The sequence below is a fragment of the Salvelinus namaycush genome, chromosome 9, assembly GCF_016432855.1.
Source record: "Salvelinus namaycush isolate Seneca chromosome 9, SaNama_1.0, whole genome shotgun sequence".
Taxonomy (NCBI): domain Eukaryota; kingdom Metazoa; phylum Chordata; class Actinopteri; order Salmoniformes; family Salmonidae; genus Salvelinus; species Salvelinus namaycush.
This window is the reverse complement of record NC_052315.1, coordinates 53,791,276-53,815,234: the sequence shown is the minus strand read 5'-3', so window position 1 is coordinate 53,815,234 and position 23,959 is coordinate 53,791,276. Positions and strand designations below refer to the sequence as shown.

The window sequence follows — 23,959 nt, the reverse complement described above, 5'->3', positions numbered from 1 at the left end:
GAGGGCTTCCACCATTTTCACGTAGTCAACTGGGTGGTACTTCCAACTTCATTGGCTGACCCCTCCTGGTGACCCTGTTGGAATAATGTCCACCTGGGTCATCAGGAGGGATCAGCCAATCGTGAAGAAGAAACATTACTACTTCACCATGGAGACAGCCTCAATGGCTCTGCCCATGCCGTCGCAGACGCTATAATGACACAGATACAACAATTCGTCCTCTATCTATATCTACGGTGTTGTGAGTGGAACCAAGGAAGTGACGTTGCCACGGAAGAGCATGGACCGATTCGGTTTCTGTATTTACAGAAGAGTGCTCTAACCGAGAAAATTTACCTAGAGCCCACGACCTACACGCTGGTTACTGACAACCCGAAGGCGACTAGTCATGACGCCGTTGTCACTGTACTTGTGTAGTCTGCTAAAAAATAATAAGTTGTTAATTTGCTACAACTACTTACATACGCACGGAACAACACTACACCTCGTCGATCGGGCGCCGCAGAAGACTCGACTCGCTCGGTTATTGGAAAGGAATTTCCATGCAGTGTTCCGTGGTAGGGTCACCGGGAAGGTTTTGGCGCAACAATCCGGTGCCAAAAACTATAGAGAGGCTACTATGTGTACCAGTTCCGCAAGTGGCCAGGACATGACCAACTGGTTGTGGTCTATTTACAACGAAACCAAAAAACAGACCGAAGGTAGGGCAAGCATTTGTTGAATTCAATGAAGACAAGTGTGGTTTAGGATGCAAAACAATATTGTCCAATAACTCATTACTCTATAGCATATTCCTTTGAAAGACGTTGTGTAACTTTCACTTAGCTAGCTACTGGTGTCATGTCAATAATAAGTACTTATTGTATGCCAGTTATTGTACCAGTTAAAAACGGGTGCCTATTATTGTAGCTACCACTTACAAGTACTTATTATTGTACCAGAGACACTGGACATTTCACCTGCTGCTGACCACTGTCAATGGCACACTGTCAAAGGCATCCTGAACTGTTGTTGACTGACTGAATGGACATAGACTGTGACACTGACATGTTGTTTTACACTGTGATTGCTTGCTGTCCCTCCCGTAGTCTCTGGAATACAGGCTTTTGAGACCCAGCAAATGGGCAGTGGACTCATCATGTCCAACATAGAAGGGGCCAGGGGTCAACAAGCTCTTGAAAACCCTTCTCTGTATGTTGGGTTTTTAGCAGTTACATTCACCGACATTTGGCTCCATGTGAACCACATTTCCAACAATGTGTTTTAAAGTTTAGAAAAGTAAATGATAATCACTTTCAAACCGGTTTTGCACAGATCCTCAAGCTGTGTGCCACCAGTTGACAAACTACACCTCCCCAGTTACGCATACACACACAGGTGTTTGGAGCACACTATATAGTGCAGGTGGCTTCCTATGTCTTCCGTCTGTCTTCCGTAAACAAGTGATGTAACATGGAGATATGGCCATATGGGGACACTAACCCTAACCATATAAATGTGTGTAGTAATTTTAACCTTTTTGTTTTTAAAAATAATTTATTGCTTATATGAAAGTTTTGTTCCTTATGCTTCCAAAAACATACCGCAAGTGATACGTGTTAATGTTTATAGCAAGCGTCGGGGTTCTTAATTATTCCTTGCCCACGAACAGTCGACCACCCATCAGAGATGATTGCAATACAATCTGCCTTCTCTATGATTTGCTTGACCTTCACTTAAACTCTGTTGAAATCTGCATCCAGCAAATTAGTAGATAAAGCAAGTCTGGTTGGAGGGGTGTATGATGGGCGAAGAACATTCAGAAATCCTTTCTAATACACATTGCCTGTGAGCATCAGAGGTGAACCAGTTGCATACAGAGCTCGAGAAAGATATTCATCAGCATTTCTCTGACTACGTTCCTCCATCGAGTCAAAAAACCGAATGATTCCAGGAGGACCATGAGCTGTTGCTATCGATAAGGTGTCTGATTCATCATTTTCACCTCGAATAGAAGTAGAGGGACTTTTGTCAGAGGTTGCTTGTTGTGATCGCTGAGGGAACTTTATGCACTTGGCCAGATTCTGCATCTTTGTTGCATTCTTCACATATGATTTGGCACAGCATTTGCAAATGTACACAGCTTTTCCTTCTACATTAGCTGCAGTGAAATATCTCCACACATCAGATAGTGCCCGTTGCATTTTCATGTAAAGATGGAAAAAATTAGTAAAAAAAACACATACAATTTCATGTACAGTTAAATAGAGAAGCAGTTAGATTAAAACTTCTTAAGGCTAGGGGGCAGTATTTTGACGTCCAGATGAAAAGTGTGCCCAAAGTAAACTGCCTGTTACTCAGGCCCAGAAGCTAGGATATGCATATCCGGTCCATATGCAGAAAACACTCTAAAGTTTCTAAAATGGTTAAAATAATGTCTGTGAGTATAACAGAACTGATTTGGCAGGCAAAACCCCGAGGACAAACCATCCAGGGGGGAAGAAAATTGAGGTCATAGGATTTCCCAATGGTTTTCTATGGGAAGCCCTATTTATGAGGAACCTGGTTGCAGTTCCAATGGCTTCCACTAGATGTCAACAGTCTTTAGAAATTGTTTGGTGTTTTTCTTTTGAGAAATGAAGAAGTAGTCCTATTCATTGTAAGTGTCACTCCAGGTGGACTCTACTGTTTTGGTGCGCGTGAACTGGAAAGCGCTTCACGTTGTTTTTATCCGGTATTATCCGTGCTTCTACACCTGCATTGCTTGCTGTTTGGGGTTTTAGGCTGGGTTTCTGTACAGCACTTCGAGATATTAGCTGATGTACGAAGGGCTATATAAAATAAACTTGATTGACTAAACTTGATATTAGAAACAGTTTATTCCGTCTTAAATTTGATCGATTATTTACATTTTAGGATAGCTGAGGTTGGATTAGGAACGTTGTTTGGACCAAATTTACAGGTAACTTATTAGATACTTTGTACTCATGTTGGGCGAGTTGGAACCGGTGTATTTCTGAATCAAACGCGCCAAATAAATGGACATTTTGGGGATATAAAGAAGGAATTTATCGAACAAAACGACCATTCATTGTGTCAATAAGACATTTGGGATTGCAAAAAGAAGATCTTCAAAGGTAAGGTATTTATTATATGGCTATTTCTGACTTTTGTGTCGCACCTTCCTGGTTGAAAAATTATTGTCATGTGTTTGAATGATTTCGCCGTAAAGCCTTTTTGGAATCTGACACAGTGGCTGGATTAACAAGAAGTTAAGCTTTATTTTGATGTATAACACATATATTTTCATGAATATTGAATATTGATATTCCTGTAGTTTGAATTTGGCACGCTGCTATTTCACTGGATGTTGTCAAATCGATCCCGCTAAAGGGATGGCGCGTGAAGGGATCCATAAGAGGTTTTAAGCAACTATTTTGTAAGATAAATGTTTTAAAATTAAACATGTTTGGAAACAGGTGAATTAACACTCCTCAGTTTGCAGGCTCAAGCAAGCTAAAACCCACATGGTAGCAAAAACTAACTAGCAGAAATTGTTAACAAGTTAGAAAGGATTTAAACACACTTTGCTGTAGGCAACTATTTACTAGTTAACAAAAAAATTAGGTATGTCATAAAAAATATTCACCCCACCCAGTATTGTAATCAAAACTTACCAGAAAGCATGCAGTCCTTGGCTCAGACAGTGTAGTAGTGGGCTCAATAGCATCTCATTAGTGTGCAAGATCTTGAGAATCAGCTGTACATGTGATGGAAGAATATACTGTGCATGCAGAGGGTTGCAATTCCATTGAATTGGGGATAGTTTAACCAAAATATGCCACAGACCTAGAACTGCCTTATGTGTAAGCCCACAAAAAGGTTCACTGTTATAAGCTAACTTTTTTTGATGAATTTAAGCAAAATGTTCAAAATTCCAGGGCTTAACTTCCCACGGAAATTTACCGTAAAGTTTCCGAACTTTGCAACTCTAGTCATGATTCATGTCCTGAAGGGCATGGGACAGTGTAGTAGAGGCCTGTATTAATTTGCAGAGTCAGTGGAAATAGATTTAGCTTACATTGATACAACACAACTAGCAAGAAAGGTTGAGTATGCAATGTAAAAATGCATGTGTTCCTGTTCTTCACCCTTTTCTTCCTTCTATTTTAGCCTTGATCCCAGTGATATCTAAGAACAGTGTGAACCCCAACACTATCTTTGCCAATAATGAGATGAGTCTGCACGATATAGAGATCTATGGGTTTGACTATGACTACACCCTGGCTTTCTACTCCAGACACCTCCACACCCTCATCTTCAACATCGCACGGGACATCCTCATCCAGGAGCACAGGGTACGTAGTCTGTTCCTCCAGTCTAGGCTGAACTCAGATCTGTAGCAGAGGGGTCTTTCATGTGTCAGGGATGAAGAGGTAGAGCAGAGGAACAGTAGCCTGATCCCGGATCTGTTAGTGCTCTCTTGACAACACTTATGTTAATTGTCATACCAAGTTTGTGCCATATTGCCAATTGCTCACTGGGGCCAAGGTTGGCTTGACAATGAATGGCAAGATAGCACAAACTGATCTGGGACCAGAGTCTGTTCCTCTAGCATGCTGTCCCAGATATGTTTGCGCTGTCTTATCAGTAGGACTTGGCAAGACAGCAGATACAAAATAGCCAAATGTTATGGTCATTGTCATGCCAAATCTATTTGTGCTGTGTAGCCATCTCCTACAGTCATTGTCATGCCAAACTGCCACCGGCATGACAATAACCATATGTGACTTGTTTCAGGAAACTAGGCATATGTCGCGCGTCACTATTTCGCAGGAGAGCCATTTGAATGCGTTTTTTGGCAGAAATGCCTTTCGAACATGTGAACTTTCATGTGCCTTAATAACAAACATGTATGCCTTCTGTAAATACGAATGAATTGTTAAATTACGACCCTAGTTGGTTTAGCCACAGAAAAAGGCTAAGGAGATAAAGAAAACGCCTGTCTCTGGATTACATCTTCAAACTAAGGGCAACCATGGCATCCGTGGCAGAGAGGGAAGTGTCCATCCATGTATACGGATAAGATAGTCTAGCTGGCTACATTTTCAGATAATACACGTTTCTAATTTTGTCAGTCGTTTTCATTTCAAGTTAGTGTACTGTTAGTTAGCTAGCTGGTTGGCTGGCTGGCTTGCTAGCTAACGTGTATGATCTGTGTAGCAATATTATTTGTATCTCAAAGCCATTTGCTTTGCTAGTTATAGACTGTTAGCTAGCTAACATTGAACCTGGTTGTTTAGCTACCTGCAGATTCATGCAGGGGAGTAACGTCATGATTTGGAATTATGGTTAATTGTTTAGCTAGCTAGCAACACGTCTTAACAAAAGACTCTGCTATGCAAGTAGAATGTTAATGATGTCACTGCAACAACTGTTGATAGACTTAGCCAGAGCGAATTTACCAGATATTTACTCCGATTTCAGAGCACTCTCATCTGAGTGTACCAGAGCACAGAATAACTGACAAATTTACGAACGCTTACCACCCTTTGAATATGGCCGGTGTCAGTAAACGTTGGCAAAAAAGCTTGAATTGTTGCCAGCAGCACAGTTGCAGTCACCAACGCTCTGGATAGCATAAAAACTGCCTAACCAGCTCTGCTAGGGCAAGTTAAATGGTCAGTGAGCTCTTCTCTTATTTGTGTCTGGAAGTAGCTAGCAAGCTAGCCAACATTAGCCAGTTAGCTTGGTGCTTGACTGCCTGTTAGGACAGAACGCTCAGATCAACCCTTAAAGAGATGGGTGGGGCTAAAGCTTAAGCGGGTGTGAACAATGCTGAATGGGTGTAGACAAAGAAGAGCTCTCCTGTAGGTGTACCAAAACATTCAAAGGACATTTTCTCAAAAGTGAGGTTACAACTTTCAAAGCAGAATTACCTTCCCATTGTTCCTTAACTGTAGTGTATGATATACCATTGTGTAGCTACTTTTATCCAATGTAATAAAAAAAATAAAAAAACACAATTTCATATTTTGCTACATAAGACCGAATTGAGCCGGTTGGTCACATATGAGTTGGTAAGAAGGCAGAAACAGCTCCTCTAGTCCTTGGCATGCCAGATCATAGGAGTTGACAAGACAGCATTAACATATCTGACCAGGTTTCTTTTTCTCTGCTTTTCCTCTGCTCTTTCATGCGACGATGAAATCTGCTCCAGATACATAATAATCATAGTAACAGAAAGCTATGTAATTCTGTTGTACTTGACAGACCACAGTCAGGCCGCGTCTTGTTCGTAACCTTGACAATTCTCCCCCTCCATTTGATTCAACACTCACAATTTTTCTTCCATAGTGAGATATTCTATTTGGTGTCAGTGTCACCCTATTCAAGTTGACAAATACTTTTTTCGTAGTCGTGGGAAGTTTTCTGGATTCTCTTTCCTTTCAATTCCTTTCAAGGTCTTCTATGATGAGTTTTTCTTCAATGATTGAATGACACTGACGTTAACTTTTTCAGTAGACTCTGCACACTTCTCAATTAGTTGATATGAGACATTTGTGTTCCACTCAAAGCTCGGATAACATCTATTTTCCTTCCTCTTTAGTACCCTGAGGGCCTGCGTGAGTACGAGTACATCCCAAACTTTGTTGTCAGGGGACTGCACTATGATGTCCAAAAGGTGAGCATGGTTGATGTTATAACATGTTATGTATAATGAGCAACTGGGCATTTTTACACATGACTCTGGTGGGATGTTAATTACGTAACTCACGGACCAGACCTGTATGGAAGCACCTGTTTTCAATATGTACTACATATACACAAAAGTATGTGGACAACCTTTTCAAATGAGTGGATTCAGCTATTTCAGCCACACCTGTTGCTGGCAGGTGTATAAAAGCGAGCACATAGCCATGCAATCTCCATAGACAAACATTGGCAGTAGAATGGCCTTGCTGAAGAGCTCAGTGACTTTCAACGTAGCATGCCATCTTTCCAACAAGACAGTTCGTAAAATTTCTGCCCCGCTAGAGCTGCCCCAGTCAACTGTAAGTGCTGTTATTGCTGTTACTGTTATTGAAACGTCTAGGAGCAACAACGGCTCAGCCAGTGAAGTGGTAGGCCACACAAGTTCACAGAGCGGGGCCGCGTAGCGCATAAAAATCGTCTGTCCTCGGATGCAACACTCACTACCGAGTTCCAAACTACCTCTGGAAGCAACGTCAGCACAATAACTGTTCGTCGGGAGCTTCATGAAATGGATTTCCATGGCCGAGCAGCCACACACAAGCCTAAGATCACCATGCGCAATGCCAAGCATCTGCAGGAGTGGTGTAAAGCTTGCCGCCATTGGACTCTGGAGCAGTGGAAACATGTTCTCTGGAGTGATGAATCACGCTTCACCATCTGGCAAGTCCGACGGTCGAATCTGGGTTCGGCAGATGCCAGAACCCTATCTGCCCGAATGCATAGTGCCATCTGTAAAGTTTGATGGAGGAGGACTAATTGTCTGGGGCTGTTTTTTCAAGGTTTGGGCTAGGCCCCTTAGTTCCAGTGAAGGGAAATCTTAACGCTACAGCATACAATGACATTCTAGACGATTCTTGAATGGCCTTCAAATGACCCCTGACTTCAACCCCATCGAACAACTTTGGGATGATTTGGAATGCCGGCTGTGAGCCGGGCCTAATCGCCCAACAGTGCTCGAACTTACTAATGCTCTTTTGGCTGAATGGAAGCAAGTCCCCACAGCATTGTTCTAACATCTGGTGGAAAGCCTTCCCAAAAGAATGGAGTCTGTTGTAGCAGCGAAGGGGGAACCAACTCCATATTAATTTCTATGATTTTGGAATGAGATGTTTTACGAGAGGTGTCCACATACTTTTGGTTATATAGTGTTTCCTTTATTTTGCCAGTTATCTGTATCTGTTATAAGGCTTTATATCACTGCTTGTGTGAATATTACATTTCTGATTGGCACTTGTCAGCCAATCTTTTTCTAATTTGTGTTAATCAATTATTTGTTCCAGGCATTACTGATGAAGATAGATGCCTTTCACTACATCCAGTTGGGAACAGTATACAGGTATGTACTATCAACACCATCACAGTTTACAATCAATAAGCAAAAGTACAGTCAATAACACTATAGAAAAATCTATATACAGTGTGTGCGAATGGAGTAAGGAGGTAAGGCAATAAATAGGCCATAGTAGCGAAGTAATTACAATTAAGCAAATTAACACTGATAGATGTGCAAGTAGAAATACTACTGTGCGAAAGAGCAAAAAAGTAAATATAAACAATATGGGGATGAGGTAGGTAGTTGGATGGGCTACTTACAGATGGGCTATGTACAGCTGCAGTGAGGGAGATATGTCTCCCAACTTCAGCGAATAATTTTTTTAATTTATTTTTCTGCAATTTGTTCCAGTCATTGGCAGCAGAGAACTGGAAGGAAAGGCAGTCAAAGGAGAAGTTGGCTTTGGGGATAACCAGTGAGATATACCTGCTACGGGTGGGTGTTGAGCTGAGATAAGGCGGGGCTTTACCTAGCAAAGACTTCTAGATGACCTGGAGCCAGTGGGTCTGGCGACGAATATGTAGCGAGGGCCAGCCGGCGAGAGCATACAGGTCGCAGTGGTGGGTGGTATATGGGGCTTTGGTGACAAAACGGATGGCACTGTGATAGACTGCATCCAGTTTGCTGAGTAGAGTGTTGGAGGCTATTTTGTAAACGACATCGTCGAGGATCGGTAGGATAGTCAGTTTTACGAGGGTATGTTTGGCAGCGAGAGTGAAGGAGGCTTTGTTGAGAAATAGGAAGCCGATTTCTAGATTTCATTTTGGATTGGAGATGCTTAATATGAGTCTGGAAGTGTTCTCTTGTCACATGTAGGGGTCTTCACCCGGTGCCAGACAAGGAAGTGATTGCCATGTACGAAGGCTGCCACGTTCCTCTGGAGAATATGAGTGACTTTTATGGCAAGGTAGGGCTCATCTCCTCTACCCTTCCACATTCACTATATACAGATAAGCCTCATTTACCGTGATAAACTTACCCCTTTACATTTTGCAGCAAGGCCACTCTGTTTATCCCAGTCACTCCGGTCATGAACTTTTTGCACCCCTACAGTCTGGCACACGATACTGTAGTATTACGTTTCTACCCTGTAATCAGTGAACCCAGAAGCAAATCTTACATGTGCTAGCTAACTATATACAAAATGTACTTATGTGGGCAGAGGTTAGGGATACACTTCTGTTTTGCATACCCTAGTAACACCCTCGCTTTACTTGTGTCTTGTCCTATCTGATCTTTAATAATCTCCCCTCTATCCTCCACAGAGTTCCCATGGCCACACTATGAAACAGTTCATGGATATCTTCTCCCTTCCAGAGATGAACCTACTGTGCTGTGTTAATGACTACTTTATGAAGCACAACATCGACTACGAGCCTGTGCACCTCTACAAAGACGTCAAGGTAAAGAGACCAGAACAGTGGTGTTCCAAAGACACCTTCTTTGGACTGGAACTGCAGCCGGTGGGAGAAACCCTCATAGGGAGGAGGGGCAGTTTCCCAGACACCGGTTAAGCCTAGTTCTGGACTAGTTAGAATCATGTTCAACGGAGAATCTCCTTTCAAAATGTGCTTGAAGACCAATTACTGTTCAAAAAGGTTTTAAATGAAATAAAGATCAGAAAATGGTCAGAAATTTTACCTGATGGTGGAGCTCTAAACATGCGTAAATTCCCATAGGAACACAGCAATTTTAAAGTGCAGAGCTTCTGCCTTCATTTTTCATCTTACAGGAATGATATACTACTGTACATGTGAGGAGAAAGCGGAAGGCTCTACCTATCCTTTGACGTAAATAACCCCTGTTTGATTCCTAGGTCGTCAACTAGATAGCAGTTGCATTTGGTTTGGGTAGTCAGTCACTGTGCCAAAACGGCTGAAGGGATCTTCAAACCGACATCTTAAAATGACCTTAGCAATCAGGGCTTTGAAGCTATAGTTATTTAAAATAAGACACAGACAGATGAGGGAATTTCTTACTTCTTGTCCCATTCAAGGATTCGTACGGCATTGCCAGCAGTAAGATTTGAGTTCGATTTCCAAAAGACAAGGACTGTAGCTTTCAAATGATATATCACTTTTCTATTTTCTGGTACCAGGTCCAAAACAACCACTCAGAGTTGAATAGGTTAAAACAGCTACAGAGTTCAATGGCTGTGAAGAAAAGTGAGGATGAATCAACATCATTGTAGTTTTCTCCACAATTATGATTTAAATGACAGCGTGAAAAGAAGATTACAAATATTCCTAAACAAGTCACTAAAGTAATACTGCAAATAAACATGGCGCTCCCGAGTGGCGCAGCAGTCTAAGGCACTGCATCTCAGAACAAGAGTACGAATCCAGGCTGTATCACACCGGCCATGATTGGGAGTCCCATAGGGCGGCGCACAATTAGCCCAGCATCGTCCGGGTTTGGCCGGGGTAGGCCGTCATTGTAAATAAGAATTTGTTCTTAACTGACTTGCCTAGTAAAATAATGGTTAAATAAAATTAAAATAAACACTTTTTGGCTTAAACGCAAAGCCTTATTTATGTTTGGGGCAAATACAACACATAACTGAGTAACTGCCTCCATATTTTCAAGCATGGTGGTGGATGCATCATGGTTTTGATATGCTTGTAATCGTTAAGGACTGGGGAGTTTTCAGGATTAAAAAAAAAAACGAAATGGAGCTCAGCACAGGCAAATCCTAGAGGAAACTGAGATTTTGTGGAAAAAGATCAGGGTGCCTTGTGAGGATCAGGCGACAAGTGGCTAATCTGCCTTTGCCTTCCATCCTGCTAGCTAACGTTCAATCGCTGGAAAATAAATTGGACGAACTGAAAGCACATATATCCTACCAACGGGACATGAACTATAATATCTTATGTTTCACAGAGTCATGGCTGAACGACGACATTAAGAACATACAGCTGGTGAGTTATACACTCTCGGCAGGATAGAACAGCAGCCTCTGGTAAGACACGGGCGGGGGCCTATGCATATACGTAAACAAAAGCTGGTGCACGATATCTAAGGAAGTCTAAAGGTTTTTCTCGCCTAAAGTGGAGTATCTCATGATGAGCTGTAGACTGCACTATCTACCTAGAGAGTTTTCATCTGTATTTTTCGTAGCTGTCTACATACCACCACAGACCGATGCTGGCACTAAAACCTCACTCAATGAGCTGTATACCTCCATAAGAAAACAGGAAAACGCTCATCCAGAGGCGGCGCTCCTAGTGGCCGGGGACTTTAATGCAGGGAAACTTAAGTCCATTTTACCTGTGCAACCAGAGGGAAAAAAACTTTAGACCACCTTTACTCCACACACAGAGACGCGTACAAAGCTCTTCCTCGCTCTCCATTTGGCAAATCTGATCATAATTCTATCCTTCTGATTCCTGCTTACAAGCAAAAACTAAAGCAGGAAGCACCAGTGACTCGGTCAATAAAAAAAGTTGGTCAAGCGGACAGGCAAAGCGGACTACGAAGGGAAACCCAGCCGCGAGCTGTCCAGTGACGCGAGCCTACTAGACGAGCTAAATGCCTTTTATGCTCGCTTCGAGGCAAGCAACACTGAAGTATGCATGAGAGCACCAGCTGTTCCGGACGACTGTGTGATCACGCTCTCCATAGCCGATGTGAGCAATACCTTTAAACAGGTCAACATTCACAAAGCCGTAGGGCCAGACGGATTACCCGGACGTGTACTCAAAGCATGCGCGAACCAACTGGCAAGTGTCTTCACTGACATTTTCAACCTCTTCCTGACTGAGTCTGTAATACCAACATGTTTCAAGCAGACGACCATAGTCCCTGTGCCCAAAGAAGCGAAGGTAACCTGCCTAAATATTTACGTCGGTAGCAATGAAGTGCTTTGAAAGGCTGGTCATGGCTCACATCAACACCATCATCCCGGAAACCCTAGACCCACTCCAATTCACGTTCCGCCCCAACATATCCACAGACAACGCAATCTCAGTTGCACTGCACACTGCCCTTTGCCACAAAAGGAACACCTATGTGAGAGTGCTGTTTATTGTCTACAGGCCAGTGTTTCCACACCATAGTGCCCACAAAGCTCATCACTAAGCTAAGGACCCTGGTACTAAACACCTCCCTCTGCAACTGGATCCTGGACTTCCTGACAGGCCACGCCCAGGTGGTAAGGGTAGGCAACAACATCTGCCACGCTAATCCTGAACACTGGGGCCCCTCAGGGGTGCGTGCTTAGTCCCCTCATGTACTCCCTTTTCACCCATGACTGCGTGGCCAAACGCGACTCCAAGACCATCGTTAAGTTTGCTGACCACACAACAGTGTGGCCTGATCACCGACAATGATGAGACAGCCTATAGGGAGGAGGTCAGAGACCTGGCAGTGTGGTGCCAGGACATCAACCGCTCCCTCAATGTGACCAAGACAAAGGAGCTGATTGTGGTCTACAGGAAAAGGTGGGCCGAACAGGCCCCCATTCTCATCGACGGGTTTGTAGTGGAGCGGGTGAAGAGTTTCAAGTTCCTTGGTTTCCACATCAACAGCGAACTATCATGATCCAAACGCACCAAGACAGTCATGAAGAGAGCACGACAACACCTTTTCCCCCTCAGGAGACTGAAAAGATTTGCATGGGTCCCCAGATCCTGAAAAAGTTCTGCAGCTGCACCATCAAGAGCATCCTGACCGGTTGCATCACCGCCTGGTATGGCAACTGCTCGGCATCTGACCGTAAGGCGCTACAGAGGGTAGTGCGTACGGCCCAGTATATCATTGGGGACAAGCTTCCTTCCATTCAGGACCTACATACTAGGCGGTGTCGGAGGAAAGCCCAAAAAATTGTCAACGACTCCAGTCGCCCAAGTCATAGACTGTTCTCTCTGTTACCGCATGGCAAGCGGTACTGGGGCGCCAAGTCTAGGACCAGCTGTAATATTTGTGTTGTGGAGAAATGACCAGTTAGTAGACGGGAGTACAGTTAGTTTCCTTTAGTCAAAAAACTTGTGCTCTACAGCCCCCGGCCCAATAGTGCGCATGTGCATTTCCTATTAGGTGTAGTAACATAACACTGCCGTAATACATTACTGTTTAGTAACTAATATGAACAGCTGTAGATCACAAATACTACTACAGCTTCTACCCCCAAGCCATAAGACTGCTGAACAATTTATCAAATGGCCACCCAGACTATTTACATTGACACCCCTCCCCCATATGAGTTTTTTTCACTGCTGCTACGCACTGTCTATTATCGATGCATAGTCACTTTACCCATACCTACATTTAAAAATGACCTCGACTAACCTGTATCCCCGCACAAATTGTTAACAGAATTACCCAAAAATCTGTTACAGAAAGACTGCAACTGAATTAGTAGGCACAAACCACCGTTTGGTCACCTGTTACTAGCCTCCCTTCCACTGGCATACTGTTACGTTCAGCTCAATGTTTTCTTTCACTTTCTGTCACATGGTGGTCAAAGCAAGAGTGTGAAAACAGTCTGGACAACCCCTCCCTCTCTCTCTCTCTTCTCCCTCTCCAGTTAATGTCACTTTCCCCGGCTCTTACTGACAACAACCCATGAGCCCCTTTTTTAAATGTAATTTACTCTAATCAGCCCTCTCACCCACTGAGCACTGACTGACCCCAGACGTCTGTTGAAAAGTAGTTGAAATTTAGTCCACATCTGAACCAGTCAATGTCTGTTTCACATGTTTATACACCACAGAAAAGTCAAGTAGTTTAGTACAGTAGAGCACACTTTAATTTACTGTACTGAACTCTACTTTACTGTGCTGTACTGTGATGTCCAAACTTGTGAAACATAGATGTCTATGATTAGTACAGTTATGGTCCAGTCCGGACCAACCAAATTTGGTCCTGTTTGGGTGTGGAGCTCATTAAAATAATACCCCAGTATGCAAAAGAGGATATTACATTTTTCTACCTATGTGTACCTATTCAGGATACATCACCATGAGGAGAATGATATTCATAATTATGCATTTCTGTATTGTACAGATCAGGGACCCATGATGTCATTCTGTTACCGGGTGTTAATCCACTTCTGTTGCTCAATAATCAAAATAGATTTTTTCAAACTCAAATGTGTCATATCATAGATGACCTCCTATTCTTTCTTTCATAAAAAAACTGCAGGAGATTTTACCATCATTCTGTTACTTTACGTCTGCACTGTTCTTCGAGTAAATGTGTTTTTGTCAATGTAGTATGGTTTAACTTTCTTTCTGTCCCTCTCACTGTTTGTAAAGTGCTGTATTTTGTGAAAAAGATTCCTCCTGCCACAAAATACAACCATTGTAACATCTCATCCTCTTTCTGTGTTGGCAGGCAGCGATAGGAGATGTCCATGTGAAGGGTATTATGTATCGAGCTGTGGAGGCAGATATGGGTAAGGATAACAAGGATCTCTGCTTAGTTCTCTAAAATAGTTCCTTTATGATCATTGGAGTGAGGGGAGTGTATGCTCTGATTTGGGCAACCCAGTCTGTTATGCTATATGTGGTATCTTTACAAATTATCTCAGGTGTTTGTGCTACTGTGTATGAATGTCTGTGAGGAGAGTTCTACGTCAAGGTCATTGCCATTGCTCGTATCTTCAAAGAGATTACTATGAAATATTGTTATTGTAGTTCCTAGATATAATGTATTTTCTGTAGACAATAGTAATTGTCTGACAGTGTAGCTCAGTTTATACTGTATGTTCACTACCCCTCTATCTTCCTCTCTGTCTCTCTGTCTCTGTCTCTCTGTCTCTCTGTCTCTCTGTCTCTCTGTCTCTGTCTCTCTGTCTGTAGAGAACTATATTTCCTATGGGGAACAGACTCACGCTGTGTTGAAGAAGCTCTATGAGGATGGCAAGAAGATGTTTCTCATCACCAACAGCCCCTTTGACTTTGTGTGAGTGTCAACCTGTGTTCGGGCGTCTTGTGGTCCTGTGTGGCTCACTTGGTAAGACCTTGGCACTAGCAAACGGCAGTGTTGTGGGTTCAAGTTCTGACGATATCGCATACAATACAAAATGTTTTATCACTGTACTGTAAGTTACTCTGAGATTGTCCGTCAGTACTGAGCTAGGCTTTACAACCACGACATTTGTTAGATTCACGTGGAGGCTTGACCCAAATCCACTGGTCTAAATCAAAGAGCTTTCATCACCTACTCATGTCATGGTTAGAGGAATGTTAGCTACAGTCTTGTTAGCAACATTCAGTCCTCACTGTGATGAAATGGCAACGTCTTGAAACAAGACTGATTAAAAAAAAAAAATAATAGAACAAACGGTTGAGGAATTACCCTCATGAGTGTGCAGATATGTTTGATGCTGGTAGAGTGTGCTGTGTGTGCTATATTCTGTTGTGTACTGTGTGAATTCTAATATAAAATCTAATCTGTGAACTCCCAGGGACCGGGGAATGAACTACATCGTGGGGAAGGACTGGAGAGATTTGTTTGATATTGTCATTGTGCAGGCCGACAAACCAGGCTTCTTCAACGACAGGAGGAAGTAAGTGTTGGAACGACATAAAGACCTTGAAACTTCTGTTATGTCCCTTTTGGTCTCCACAGGGTACCTACGTAAAGACTTCATAACACGTTAATAAACCATACATGACACGTTCACAAGCAGTGCATGAGCGTTCCGTAAATGCTTTATGTCAACAACCGCTTCAACAACAACCGTTGAAGTCCTCGTGAAAGTAAGTACTCTTCAAATAAAGTGTTAGCGTTTTTCTTCCTCTGTCCATCCTAGGCCCTTCAGACGAGTAACAGATAAAGGGGTGCTGCATTGGGACAGGATTCACAAGCTGGAGAAGGGGAAGATCTACAAACAGGTACAGGACAATTCACTTTAGCTATTGAATGTGAGTTAAAACTCCTTTGTGGGGTCTATGGAATTATTGCATTTTTCTTTGATACAGGTATGTGTTTGTTTCAGGGAAACCTATACGAGTTCCTGAGACTCACTGGTTGGAGGGGGTCCAAGGTGCTGTACTTTGGAGATCACATTTACAGCGACCTGGCTGTAAGTGAACAACAATTTGCAAATGCTTTAGCTGTACAAATACAATGTACGTCATAAAAGTAACTGGTTATTTGAGGTGTTATGCGTCTCCCTGTAGGACCTGACTCTGAAGCACGGCTGGAGGACAGGAGCCATCATCCCAGAGCTGAGGAAGGAGATCAAGATCATGAACACTGAGCAATACGTCCACATGATGACCTGGCTACAGGGCCTGACTGGACTCATAGAGCACATGCAGGTGGGTGGGGGCAGGGAGAGGTGTGTGTGTGTGTGGGGTGTGTTGAATACTGAGAAGTACGTCCACCTAATGACCTGGCTACAGGGCCTGACGGGGCTCATAGAACACATTCAGGTATGTTGGTGTGGGTGGTAGCTCTATGCCTACCTACACAATTGTAATCAGTAACTTAACTTTTGGATTGCCCAAACTCAGTAAAGTAATCTGATTGCTTTCAGTTACTTTTGGATTACTTTTGCCTTAAACGATCCCCCCCCCTCCCAGAGGAAGTTGGGGCCACTATTTCAACATAGTTTTCTGTCCAAATGATGAAATGCACATTTAGGTTCCACCTGCGAAGAATGACGAGGGCTGCTTATACATATTCACGAATGTATGTGGGAATTTCCGCGTGGAGTTGATAAACATCAACAAATTGGACACTGACAGCTGTCAGTGTAGCTAGCTAACATGCTAACCTTATCTAGCTAGCTAGCTATCTTGCTAACCTTATCTCCCTAGCTAATATTATGTTTGTTTTTTTACTACACCATATTCAAAAGATTAGCCAGCTGGCCCTTTGGCTGGTCCTGGAGCTGAATTTGTCATAAGCATTGATTTAGGCCATCCCTGGCGAAGTTCACCCTATCTTTTTCCAAGATGGCGTAGCAGTGCAGACGTGGTTTGTCGTCCTCTCGTGTACTTTTTGTATTTTTCGTCTCTTTTTTGGTATTTATTTTCAATCTCTTTTCCATTTTTTTATTAAATATACCTTCCGGTAACCCGCCTCACCCTATGTGATACGGATCCGCTATTTTTGTTTTAGACCTTATAGCCAGAACCTCCATCAGAAGCTAACCAGCTAATTAGCTACTAGCTATTTAGTCATTGCTAGCGGCCTTTACCTTCTGCACAGACACCAGCTGTTTTTTAGCCTGGATAATACTTGCCAGCCTGCCAGTATTGGACTGTTCTCTCCACTACAACGCTGGATTCCTGCCGTAAACCCTGGACCATTACTCCTGATCATCACAGCTAGCTGCCACCGAGTGACCCAGCCCCAAAGCTAGCCCTGAGCCAGGTCCACCTCCCAACCTACTCAGTGATCACTCGGCTACACAGCTGATGCCTCCCGGACTCTACCCCAACACGGCTAGAATCCACTACTCCACCGGATCCTTGCCGTAAGCTCTGGACCTTTGCATCGGATCATCGCTACTAGCTAGCTGCTACCGAGTGGCAAAAGTGGCTAACGCCCCTGCCCTGAAGCTAGCACCAGTTAGCCGTGAACCAGGCGCTTCTCCCGGCTAGCAAACAAAATTACTACAACTACAATACCTCTCTCGACATCTGGCCTGGACCCTTTGTCGACATGGCGCCCCGCCGTACCACCACGACTGGTCTGCCGACGTAACTCCATCCGCTGTGCCCTCAACCGGCCATTGCCGGACGTTGGAGCAGACGCTTCTACTTACCCAGCCTGCTAACTTTAAACACCATGTCTCCCACGTGCTAGCATAGTAACGACTACCCCGCAGCTTCCCTGTTCCATCTATTGCTGTTCACTGGATCCTATGATCACCTGGCTACATGGCTGATGCCTGCTGGACTGTTCATTAATCACGGTACTCCATTTAGTTTATTTTTTGTTTATCTGTCGGCCCCAGCCTGGAACTCAGGCCCTGTGTGTAGTTTACCGAACCACTCTACCCATTCATCGCCATTTTACCTGTTGTTGTTGTCTTGGCTGATTAGCTGTTGTTGTCCTACAATCTAAACTAGATGCCCTCAATCTCACACAAATTGTCAAGGAACCCACCAGGTACAAGCCTAAATCCGTAAACATGGGCACCCTCATAGATATTATCCTGACCAACTTGTCCTCCAAATACAATCAGGGTCTCAGCGATCACTGCCTCATTGCCTGCATCCGCTATGGGTTCGCGGTCAAACGACCACCCCTCATCACTGTCAAACGCTCCCTTAAACACTTCTGCGAGCAGGCCTTTCTAATCGACCCGGGTATCCTGGAAGGATATTGACCTCATCCCGTCAGTTGAGGATGCCTGGTCGTTCTTTAAAAGTATTTTCCTCACCATCTTAAATAAGCATGCCCCTTTCACAAAAACATCCTGTGGCGGACTGCACTAGCATCGAATAGTCCCCGTGATATGCAACTTTTCAGGGAAGTTAGGAACCAATGTACGCAGGCAGCTTTTTCAAACAAACTTGCATCCTGTAGCTCTAACTCCAAAAAGTTTTGGGACACTGTAAAGTCCATGGAGAATAAGAGCACCTCCTCCCAGCTGTCCACCGCACTGAGGCTAGGTAACACTGTCACCACCGATAAATCCACGATAATCGAGAATTTCAATAAGCATTTCTCTACGGCTGGCCATGCTTTCCTCCTGGCTACCCCAACCCCGGCCAACAGCTCCGCACCCTCGGAGGCTACTTTCCCAAGCCTCCCCAGCTTCTCCTTCACCCAAATCCAGATAGCAGATGTTCTGAAAGAGCTGCAAAACCGGACCCGTACAAATCAGCTGGGCTAGACAATCTGGACCCTCTCTTTCTAAAATGATCCGCCGCCATTGTTGCAACCCCTATTACCAGTCTGTTCAACCTCTCTTTTGTGTCATCCGAGATCCCTAAAGATTGGAAAGCTGCCGTGGTCATCCCCCTCTTCAAAGGGGGTGACACTTTAGACCCAAACTGTTATAGACCTATATCCATCCTGCCCTGCCTTTTCTAAAGTCTTCGAAAGCCAAGTTAATAAACATATCACTGACCATTTCGAATCCCACCTAACCTTCTCCGCTGTGCAATCCGGTTTCCGAGCCGGTCACGGGTGCACCTCAGCCAGGCTCAAGGTACGATAAAAGACAGTACTGTGCAGCCGTCTTCATCGACCTGGCCAAGGCTTTCGACTCTGTCAATCACCATATTCTTATCGCAGACTCAACAGCCTCGGTTTCTCAAATGACTGCCTCGCCTGGTTCACCAACTACTTCTCAGACAGAGCTCAGTGTGTCAAATCGGAGGCCCTGTTGTCCGGACCTCTGGCAGTCTCTATGGGGGTACCGCAGGGTTCATTTCTCGGGCCGACTCTTTTCTATGTATATATCAACGATGTCGCTCTTGCTGCGGGTGATTTCCTGATCCACTTCTACGCAGACAACACCATTCTGTATACATCTGGCCCTTCTTTGGACACTGTGTTAACTAACCTCCAAACACGCTTCAATGCCATACAACACTCCTTCCGTGGCCTCCAACTGCTCTTAAACGCTAGTAAAACCAAATGCATGCTTTTCAATCGTTTGCTGCCCGCACCCGCCCGCCCGACTAGCATCACTACTCTAGACGGTTCTGATTTAGAATATGTGGACAACTACAAATACCTAGGTGTCTGGCTAGACTGTAAACTCTCCTTCCAGACTCATATTAAACATCTTCAATCCAAAATTAAATCTAGAATTGGCTTCCTATTTCGCAACAAAGCCTCCTTCACTCACGCCGCCAAACATGCCCTCGTAAAACTGACTATTCTACCGATCCTCGACTTCGGCGATGTCATTTACAAAATAGCTTCCAATACTCTACTCAGCAAACTAGATTAGGTCTATCACAGTGCCATCCGTTTTGTCACCAAAGCCCCTTATACCACCCACCACTGCGACCTGTATGCTCTAGTCGGCTGGCCCTCGCTACATATTCGTCGCCAGACCCACTGGCTCCAGGTCATCTATAAGTCTATGCTAGGTAAAGCTCCGCCTTATCTCAGCTCACTAGTCACCATAACAACACCCAACCGTAGCAGGTATATCTCAACGGTCATCCCCAAAGCCAACACCTCCTTTGGCCTCCTTTCCTTACAGTTCTCTGCTGCCACAAATTGCAAAAATCACTGAGACTTACATTTCCCTCACTAACTTTAAACATCAGCTATCTGAGCAGTTAACCGATCGCTGCAGCTGTACATAGCCCATCTGTAAATAGCCCACCCAATCTACCTACCGCATACCCATATTGTTTTTATTTACTTTTCTGCTCTTTTGCACACCAGTATTTGCACACCAGTATTACTTGCACATCATCATCTGCTCATCTATCACTGCAGTGTTAATTTGCTATATTGTAATTACTTCACTACTATGGCTTATTTATTGCCTTACCTTCTCACGCCATTTGCACAAACTGTATATATATATATATTTTTTCTATTGTGTTATTGACTGTACGCTTGTTTATTCCATGTGTAACTCTGTGTTGTTGTCTGTGTCGCACTGCTTTGCTTTATCTTGGCCAGGTCGTAGTTGTAAATGAGAACTTGTTCTCAACTAGCTTACCTGGTTAAATAAAGCTAAAATGTTAAAAATTCAATTCAAAAATCTTTGACTTTTTGTATTTTTTCACAAACATCCTTTCTGAATTCAAAAGTAATCCAATAATGAATCATCTAGTTTTTAAAAAGTATCTATAATCTGATTACAATATTTTTGCTGGTAATGTACTGATTACACTTAGTTTGTAATCAGATTACATGTAATCAGTTACTCCCCAACCCTGTCCCTACTTCCCAGCTCCACAGATATGTATTCTCAGTATGTCTCCTCTTCTCCCTCCGTTCCAGGTCCACAGAGACCCAGCGTCGCAAGCTGTTGTCCAGGAGTGGATCAAAGAGAGAGAAGCCATGAGGTACCATGGGGAATTACTTGTAATGTGCATAGAGCCTTTCAAGAATCTCAAGAGAAACATTATATAATTTGTGATGAGTCCTCTTATTTGTTCAAAGTCTAGAAGTTATGCTATAGATATTTTGATAATACTTTCTTTGAAAGGCACCTATAGTACATAAGGACTTCATAACACATTTATACTCTACATAAGAATTCCATATGATGTAGCTACCCTTCAAATAAAGTCTTACCGATATTTTTCTTGACGTGCAATGCAAATGAGCACTGTCACTTGATAACAAATATCTTACGTATTTTATCATGCAACAGATCGCAGACTAAGGACATCTTCAACAGCCAGTTTGGGAGTCTCTTTCGAACGTACCACAACCCCACCTACTTCTCCCGCCGCTTGTCTCGTTTCGCTGACATCTACATGGCCTCCCTCAGCTGTCTGCTGAACTATGACTTCCAGCACACCTTCTTCCCTCGCCGGACCCCCCTGCAGCACGAGTCACCCTTCTGGCCCGAACAGACCAGCGCCGGAGCCCTGAAGATGCCCTTCATACCCCACAGGACCACGACTGAAGAGTAGAGAGGGGTAGGGTTTCAGTGTAACACTCCATCCGGACCTGCTCAAAGTAGAGGGGGACGGGTTTCATTGCGACACACTCCGTCCGGACCTGGTCTGGACACAGCTTTCTGTGGGCCCTATTCAGAGTTGAGATTAGTGTGCGCAACTCAGTTTTGCGCCGATCATTCATTCATTCATTCATTCATTCATTCATGTAAATTGGAGACTGGCACAAAATTGTAAGTTAAGTGCATTGTCTTCAAGTCAGAATACTGTCCTGAGATGGGTTCTGGACATTGCTGACTTGGACTTCAACCGTTCATTACATATTTAGGGCATGTGGACAGGCCATTCACTAGATACTGTACATACTCCATCTCATATGCTGGCTTTTTCACAATAACTTGAATACTGCTGCTCCTCTTTAAAATCTTGTCATGACATCTCACTATTACACGTGTAGGTTTCATCTATCTATAAAGATTTAGAACGTTAGATAATATACAGTAAGTACATACCCTCTTTAATAGCTCTGCAATGTTTCAATGCAATTCTATTATCATTAAGAGAACCGCTAATAGTAGAGTTGCTTAGTATACCAAACACAAAGTATTACGTTTGATGAATGTGCTTGACAGACATACAGTATGTAACCAAATGGAGATTTACTTAGATCAGCAAGCTTTCACTTTCATCCAAACAAGGTCAAAATATGTCATTGTGATCTCTAATTTCTTAGTAAGTATGTGTGGGTGTGAGGGAGAGAGCAAGAGAGTATGATTTGTCCGTACAGAGTGAATAGCGTTTATTTTATAGCAGTCTTGAAAGATGTCGGGGCATTATCTGTAACAGTCATGGTAATCATTTATGTAAATGTATGATATGCACTTGTTAGTTAGCTGTGTATTAAGATGCTCTTGGCCTTTTAAACTATATACAGTATCTGTAAATAAGGGGAAGTTGGTTATAAAGGGGTAATAAGGGATGACCACCTAAAACAGGTGGTCTCTGAACCTGTAAGCACAGAGAAACACAGACTCCTGATATTATCTAGCACAGGAGTTTTTGTGTGGAGTTGAATTGTTTGAAAATATGACATGACATTTTCGAAGACATGCCTTACACGTCTGTCACTAGAACTGCACTGTAGATCATATATTAGTGATGCTTTAGTTTAGAATATATTATTCCCTGGTAATAAGGGAGATAGGCCTACCCTAAAATCATATTTCTCACAAAGGCTTTATTGTTATTAGTAGTCCTTACTAGTTCAGGTACTAAGCACATTAATAGCACTCGGACACAACCGACCTAACTCAGTTTATTTTTCATAGAAAAGGGTAATATGTTGTATTTCATTGACAAATGTATTTATCATCGTCCAGTGTTGCTTGGCTATCTTTTTTGTTTGTTTTCATAAACATTGTGCTTTAAAAAATATAAAAGTGTTTTCAAATAATTTACTTTGCATTGAAATGTTCAGAAATTAGATTTATTCGTTTTGGGGGGAAACGAACAAGAAAATGACATTGTTTATGATCATCGATGAGGTTTAATGTTTTAGAAATCTATTGTTTGCGATATACAGTGTGGTCTGAAATTATTGACATCCTTGATAAAGATGAGTAAAAATGACTTCATAAAATAAATGACTAAATTCAAATACTGAGCTATATTGAACAAAAATATACATGTAACAATTTTACTCAGTTACAGTACATATAAGGAAATCAGTCAATTTAAATAAATTCCTTAGGACCTAATCCATGGATTTCACATGACTGGGAAAACAGATATGCATCTGTTGGATATGCATCTACATTTTTAAAAATGTAGGGGCTTGGATCAGAAAACCAGTCAGTATCTGGAGTGACCACCATTTGCCTCATGCAGCGCAACACATTTCCTTCACAATGAGTTGATCAGGCTGTTGATTGTGGCCTGTGGAATGTTGTCCCACTCCTCTTCAATGGCTGTGCGGAGTTTGTGGATACTGTCGGGAAATGGAACACGCTGTCGTACACGTCGATCCAGAGCATCCCAAACATGCTCAAAGGGTGACATGTCTGAGTATGCAGGCCATGGAAGAACTGGGACATTTTCAGCTTCCAGGAATTGTGTACAGATCCTTGTGACATGGGGCTGTGCATTATCTTGCTGAAACATGTGGTGATGGTGGCGGATGAATGGCACAATGAGCCTCAGGATCTCATCACGGTATCTTTGAGCATTTGAATTGCCATCGATAAAATGCAATTGTGTTGTCTATAGCTTATGCCTGCTCATACCATAACCCCTCCGCCACCATGGGGAATTCTGTTCACAATGTTGACATCAGCACACAGCTTGCCCACACGACGTCATACACATGGTCTGTGGTTGTGAGCCGGTT

At 43.1% G+C, this 23,959-nt stretch overlaps 1 protein-coding gene across 1 annotated transcript; it reads left to right on the top strand.

Annotated features, from left to right (window-relative positions):
- The first annotated feature begins 285 nt into the window (after positions 1–285).
- LOC120054195 (5'-nucleotidase domain-containing protein 3-like) lies at positions 286–23,005 on the top strand. Its single transcript, XM_039001647.1, has 14 exons — positions 286–701; positions 4,153–4,337; positions 6,590–6,664; positions 8,016–8,071; positions 8,885–8,975; positions 9,334–9,471; positions 14,402–14,462; positions 14,869–14,971; positions 15,477–15,578; positions 15,825–15,906; positions 16,011–16,097; positions 16,195–16,335; positions 20,948–21,012; positions 21,324–23,005. The coding sequence occupies exons 1-14, from the start codon at positions 389–391 to the stop codon at positions 21,586–21,588; spliced, it is 1,764 nt and encodes a 587-aa protein (XP_038857575.1). The 5' UTR covers positions 286–388; the 3' UTR covers positions 21,589–23,005.
- Positions 23,006–23,959: the final 954 nt, after the last annotated feature.